The sequence below is a fragment of the Cyrtonyx montezumae genome, unplaced genomic scaffold, assembly GCF_038088225.1.
Source record: "Cyrtonyx montezumae isolate F1298 unplaced genomic scaffold, pur_monq_1.0 scaffold_0, whole genome shotgun sequence".
NCBI classification, from domain to species: domain Eukaryota; kingdom Metazoa; phylum Chordata; class Aves; order Galliformes; family Odontophoridae; genus Cyrtonyx; species Cyrtonyx montezumae.
Genome location: NW_027071824.1, coordinates 52,325,073 through 52,332,106, shown reverse-complemented (window position 1 = coordinate 52,332,106; position 7,034 = coordinate 52,325,073). Strand labels below are relative to the sequence as shown.

General features: G+C 39.0%; 1 protein-coding gene across 2 annotated transcripts in view; it reads left to right on the top strand.

Annotated features, from left to right (window-relative positions):
* The first annotated feature begins 4,826 nt into the window (after nt 1-4,826).
* Nucleotides 4,827-7,034, top strand: part of AFG1L (AFG1 like ATPase) — a 60,084-nt gene continuing 57,876 nt past the window's right edge. For both annotated transcript variants that reach the window (XM_065735276.1, XM_065735268.1), the window contains exon 1: nt 4,827-4,926. In XM_065735276.1, the coding sequence (XP_065591348.1) occupies nt 4,827-4,926 (100 nt within the window). The remainder of the gene's footprint in view (nt 4,927-7,034) is intronic.

Sequence of the window (7,034 nt, the reverse complement as noted above, 5' to 3'; positions counted from 1 at the left end):
GGCAATGTCTGCAGCAGCCTTAAGGCTTTTAGTGATGGCAAATCCTTCAGTTTTCACAAATGATAAGCACTTAATAACAGTATAACCAACTAGCTCAGGTTTTGTTTCATTTATATAGGATAAGAAGGGAAATCTGTGTTCCTAGAAAACAAGTAAATGGAAAGTTAGGAAGTAAAGGGTTAGAGGTAAAGGGGAGAGAAGAGAATGAGAGGGAGAAGTTTGGCTGATGTTGTCTTTCCCTGCAAAGACATAAGGCCATTGCTGCTTCTGTACCTGACTCGAATACTCAACCAAAGAAGTGGAAAGTTTGCCTTCTGCTGCACTGAGGACTTTAGTGAACGGTAATTCTATCACCCCATTGGTACTATTTCTAAATGACTCTATCATCTCAGAGGTCTTCCAGATTTTTGTTTTACTATCTGCTAACTGTCTTTGCAATGAGAAAATGCATATTTCATTTCCCTTCATTGTGAAAGAGTTCTGGTGACACTCAACTACTAGCTAGGTAGAACGAGACTATTGAAAAACAAGTTATATATTTTTTCTCAGAACTTGTGTCTAGGCAATAGGCAAAATGACAGGTTGCCACAAATCACATTCAGGTGACTCAGATTTCACATCCAGTGAGTCTGGATAACAGTTGTCTAGAATAAAAATGTAATTAAGAAGCTGAAATGAACCTAAGTTACAAAAATAGCCCATCCATGCAGCAAGAATGCTGTAGGTGTTTTGCTTGGTAGCTTTTCTCTGAATTTCCTGCTTATCACTCCTCCAGTATAATTCTTGTTCTTATTAGTGCACCTTCCTTATTCTTTCTTACTGCTAGAAGCTGCTAACTACTTACTTTATAATTATAAACATAAATTAAGCTGACAGAATTTTACAATGTAACAGTGAAATAAAGCCTCATTTGAATTACACGAATTAAACTGGTTGCAACCAAGACAAGAAAACCTTATGCATTCTACTGAGATTATTTATACACACTTCTGCGTACGCTTTTCTTTGTTACATGACTTATGCAACCACATCTGACTGCAAACATGGATATAAGGCAGAGCACTGCTAATATCTTAAGTATATGTTCAGAAATGTATTGCCTGACTGGTTTTATTATCCATTCAAAATAATAAAGAAGTGTTTAATATTGCACATTTGGGAAGATGGTGAGCATATGATGAATGATGAATAGAATTTGTTTTTACACTGAGTAAATACTGCTAACAGTGAGCTTTAAGTTGACTGTTTTTTCTCACTGCATACCATCGTAGCAACATTATTCTCTTTGGCTTTCCTAACAGAGATAACTGGTGCTGGAAAGCTGTAGAGAGGCAATCAATGGTTTAGTGCCTAGGTGTCAATAGTATTGGTGAGTATGGAGGCCACAGCCATGCAATTCTGTTTCCCATCTCTGTTGTTGTTTTTTTTTTTCCGTTATCTCAGCTGGGAATCATATCCTCTGCACTGGAAGACATAGGGGAAGACGCTGTGCTTCAAGAATAGACCCTCCTTACATATATGAAAGCACATATGCCACACTGAGTAGGTAATGCTGCAGGGAGGAGTGAATGAAGGTGGAGGAAAACTGGAGTCCTTTGAGTCTGCTTGTTTCCTTCCAGTGCGTGAGAATGTGTTTATTTTGAATTATGGATCGTATTTTTTGTGAACTGTGAGACTCTGGAGTTACACTGTCTGTAGTTATACTATCTGCTTGCTGCAGTGGTTCATCTCTCAGGATGGAAAAGATAACCATAAAATCAGAAAGAATGTTTTAATTCTATTTCTGGTGTGCACTTCGGGCCAAATTTCAGATCTAGAGGGAGAGAGGTCAGCTGTGTTTATAGGTCCAAAGATTATATTCAAGTAATCAAGCATTTACACAACCAACCAAGAGATTAGGAATTCATGGATTTGTTGCCACACATTATTTATTCACCTAAGATTTCCTTGCACAACTTCAAGTAGTGTTATTAATACTAGAGTTTCATGGCATGAAGCAACTATTAATACATGATTAATTTAATACAAGTTTAGTATTGTAATACCTCTCAAATAGTTATTTGTTTTTAAAAGAAAAAAAAATCTCATTTGACTGGATAGGAAACTAAATCTCTCCATTACATAGCTGGGGTTCCCCAGCTTTGTGACAAGCTCCCAAGATAATACATTTTAGTCAATACAGGCATATTTTGTCAAAACTTCTGAAGAATGCTGACCCAGAATAAGCCAAAGAAGAAAAATCAACATAAAGCACTGAACTAATTGTGCAATGTTTTATGTGGAAAAATGACTTCCTGATGCCAGCATTAGAAGGTGGTTCTTTCAAGCATGGTTTATAGATATACACATTTGGTTCTTATCTTCCAGATATAAATATTTTGTACATAAAAATAACTTGTTATATCCACATATATTAACTATTGTCAATACTTCTTTTCAATATTATTCAATTCTTTTCAATATTATTTCAATACTATTGTCAATACTTCAATTAACTAATGTCAATCCTTCTTCTCTCTTTTTACGTGATATTTTTTCTTTCAGCACAGATGATCCTCACATATTATTTTAGGTTTCTTATTGTTTAAAATGTCATCCACCAACTCACAGGGATTTACTTTGTGAACCCCTTGTTCTAGAGAAGCTGAGTAGTGCCCGTGTAGCTGGAAAGTTGTGCAATGAGTTTCTGACACACTGAGCTGACTGAAATACAAAAAAAAAAAAAAAAAAAAAAGGAGGCAGATGTGTAAAAATAGCTTGAAGTCCATAAGTTTAGGAACATTTTTGCAGCTTTAAGAATCTTAGATTTGATAAGGAGCATAAACCATCTATTTCATATTTGATTATTTCTAAATAGATAAAGCTAAAATCAAGTTTACCCCAGAGTGTTCTGTCATAACCCTAGGAAAATGGCATTTGATGCAAACTTGTGTTAATAAAAACAATCCACAAAATCCATTTTCCTAGAGAAGGTTGGATGACCACTCTTACATCAAAAGTATATGAATGTATTGGAGACAAAGATGTTTCCCATGATGGAAATATCTTGGAGTCTTGCAGGCAGGTTGATCTGGCCCTCTTTATGAAGGAACTCAGAGAAAGTTTGGAAAAGATCCGAAGATCTTTGGACACACACTTCCCTGTGGTCTCAGCAGACTTGATTTAACAGAGGAGTGAATTTTATAACTCCAGAGGCTGGAGTGGGACTTCAGAGGGGTTTTACTATGCCCCAGTTTATATTCCTGTTTAAGGCCACCTATTATTTCAGTGAGCTTGCAGACTGCTGCAGAATGCTGCTCAGTTAAGCAAGTGTCAATCTAATTCCATCATCTTTATAACTTTATTTCTCTGGAGGCAAGAAAAGGGAGGGATACAGTGAATGAAATATATGAATGTCCTATAGAATGGATCTGTATCTATTACAAGATGTTGTCCATGACAATCTACAGATTATCTAATTCTTGTTACTTTTGATTAACAACAAAATGTGACTTTGCCGAATGCAGATTCAGTTGTCAATGGTTTACGGGCTGACCATGACAAGTTCCCAAGGTGTTCAGTACAGTGGCACATGTCACGGCATTCCAAAGTTTGCTGTGTGCAGAAGCACTTCAAAAAGTTTTTTCACTTAGGTAGAGAATAACAGAACAGACCCAAATGGGAAGTTTTTCTATACTGTCTTGGATAACAAGGTTAAAGCAGAGAATCTGTTAAGACAAAAAAAAAAAAAAAGTGGCAATTTAAATAAATCAGATGTTTTTTGCTGAAGATTATGCTGTCATTTTCTCCAATTATTCTTGACATTTCACCCGATCGTATTGTGATCTGAGTTAATAATGGAAGAAAAAGAATGGCTCTCGTTGCCTTGTTTATTCTTTGTTCTCAAGGAGATAAGCTGTTTATAAGGATATTTGTTATTTAAATCACTTTTACTGAAGTTGTTTGTTTCCTTGTTTGAGATTCTAAAAATATTGCAACAATTGCCATGCATCTTTGAAACGCCTATTCACTATGATTTGTACTGAAATTCATTCCTAAATGGGCACAGGTGTTGATAGCTAGAATGAGTCAGAACCAATAAGTGCTCGATAAAGGGAAGATGAAAGAAAATGCACTGAGAACAGCTCTTTTAAGATGTGATAAATTGGATTTTAGTTCATAGCTTAATTGGGTATGTAGTATTGAAGATGTGCTTGGTGCAACTGCATATTTTAAAACAGTTGAACATAGAATTATAGAATCTTAGAATAATTAAGGTTGGAAAAGACTACTAAGATCATCTAGTCCAACCTTGAGCCCATCCCCACCGTGCCCATATAAGCATATCTCTCAGTGCCACATCCATGTGTTCATTGAATGCCTCCAGGGACCATGGCTCCAATGTGTTAGAACATAATTTTAAGTACCATTAATATTTTCAAGATCATAAATTTTATTTTTAAAAGTTTGTAACGCTATTCAGTAGAATCTCCTCTTGTAGATTTTGTTTGCAATAAGCTCTACAGTGCCTTGATGTGGTATTTTGCTCCCTTCTTCGTAGGAAACCCTGTTGGATGTTGTTCTATGATAATGACTTGTTCACCTCCTCATGTTGTACAGAAATTTAAGTTTAAAATAAGTTATAGGAATTCTGGTATTGGAAAACCAAATAGCAATGAAAGCATTTCCTTCATGCTTATACTGTGAGCAACATCTGTTGAGGCCAAATCCCGACGTGTGGATGCGTTTGTGGCAGGAATGGACGGCGGCCGTCCCAGCGCCCTCTCCCCGGGACTCCATTTCCCAGCGCGCCCCGCGCCTCCCTCCGTGGAGGCCACGCCGGGAACATGGCGGCGCCCGTGTCGCCCTTGGTTACTGCGCGCTGCTTGCTGCGGGTCCCGGCGCGGCGTGCCGCCCGCCTGCTGCCGGCACGGGCCCTGCCGAGAGGTCAGTGCCGCCGTCCCGCGCCGTGCCCGAAGGAGGGCGAGCTCGGGAGCGCGGTTCCTTGGGTAGGGGGGCTGACGCTGCGGGGCTCTGCCGCGTTCTCCGCTTCCCCGCGGCCTGCCGTCTCTGCCCGGCCCTGCGGCAGGCTCAGCCGGCCCTGTGACTTCGCGGCCGGCCTGACCGCTCGCTTATCTCGGTGACTCTTCCCCATAACCATCCTCTCATCTGTCACAGCAGCTGAACTTTCACTCGCAGGCCGCAAAAGTCAGTGTAGTGCAAAAATTCATGGGAAAACGGCTTTTGTTAGTTTGAGACTTTGGGTTAGAAGCTGGGGTCATTTCTCATTAGTGCTCTTCCAAAGCAGTGAACACAGCCACAAGCTGCTGGAGCTGAAGGAGCATTGGGACAGCACCCTCGGACATGGGGCTTGGATTGTGGGTGGCTCTGTGAGGAGCTCATAGCTGGATGCCATGATCCCTTTGGGTCATCGAGAACGGATAAGCATTCATGTACACATTGTATTCTGACAGTACAATGCTTGCATTCTAGGGCAAATAGACTGAAAAGAGATGTGCTCATTAAATCAGTGCTGCACCTAGTGCAATGGTTGTACTTCTATTTAATTGTGATATCGCTTCAAATCTTTAAATTTGTGTCCTTTTTTAAGTCAGAACAAATCCGGTGACTTTATGTGCATTTCTTCAGTTTCCACATTATAAGGGAAGGCAGTCCCTCCACTCAGAATTTGAGGACATCTGCAGGGAGGGGCAGTGATCTCTATAGTGATTTATAATCCTGTTCTTATAGTCAGTATTTTCTTTATTTTGTGTGTGATCTGCCTGCTGCACCTTTACACCTCTTGAAAAACTTCTGAATTAATATTTTTGAATTATTTCCCTGATAAAACTTTCTTGTCATTCCTTTCACCTCTAGCTGAGGTTGTTAAATGGGCTATGCATGGAAATAGGTCAAGAAATTGAATTTTCCTGATAATGTCACAGGCACATCTGGAAAAATCAGAGTTTTAGTTGTACTATAAGGCTCATATTTCTCTAGAAGTTTAAATACAGAATATATATTCACATAGGAATATTCATATAATGAATGGTCTGTAAGAAGGCTAAATATGGTTTAAATGATTCATCTGGGGTCATACAAGGAGACAAAGATGAATGGACAGTCTAAGACCTTGTATCTTAGCTGCAATCTGCCTTTTCTGATCTGAACAGTTACTGAAAGTTGCTTTCTATTATACCTTACTGTCTTCCCCCAAATGTTGGTGTTTGTGGAAAGCTCGTAAGGCCGAATTAAGTCTGCGAAGCAGCAGTGAAACAGATGTGCTTATTGCATTGACACTGTCTTAGCGGATGTTATTCCAGCTTTTTGATGGCAGCTGTCTGTGAAGGTGGCAGATGGGTGGTCTCTTGGACATAGACTTTGGTGTGCTTGTAGCCCCTGTGGTGATTTTGGTTGAGGTGCAGTTCTCAACTGCTGGAAGTATTTTCTATCTTAGACAAAGAGCAATTAACCACTAGAGGTTAGTTATTATAGGAAGTGGTTGATCTCTCATCTCTTCTGCCTTTGCAATGCATTTTCTTCAGAATATGTAGTCAATCACAATTCACAGGTATAGTTTGGAGGTAATTAGGTGAATACTGCTGTTCCTAATACTTAAAACATTCGTTCTTCCATCCTTAATCTCCTTTCATTTCATGGAAAAAAGGTTATTTGTGATCATTCTCATGGTGGAACGATTTGAAGCATATGTACAGAACAAAGATGAAGTGCATTTTTAATCCCTTCAAGGAGTTGTTTCCACTTTGATTAACTTCAGAAATTAATAATACACATTTGCACAAGTACTGTATATGGCTGACAATCTATAAAGTAAATACCGTAATCTGAAGCTTGATTTACTGATGTTCAAGACCTGCCTGGACATCTACCTGTACAACCTGGTCTCGGGAGCTGCTTTGGCAGGGAGGTTGAACTAGATGATCTCTAGAGGTCCCTTCCAGCCCCTAGAACCCTGTGATTCTGTATCTTTTTATGTTTTTCTTTTTTTTTTTTAGATTTTTTTTTCTGTATTTCAATCCATTGAAGGTTCACAA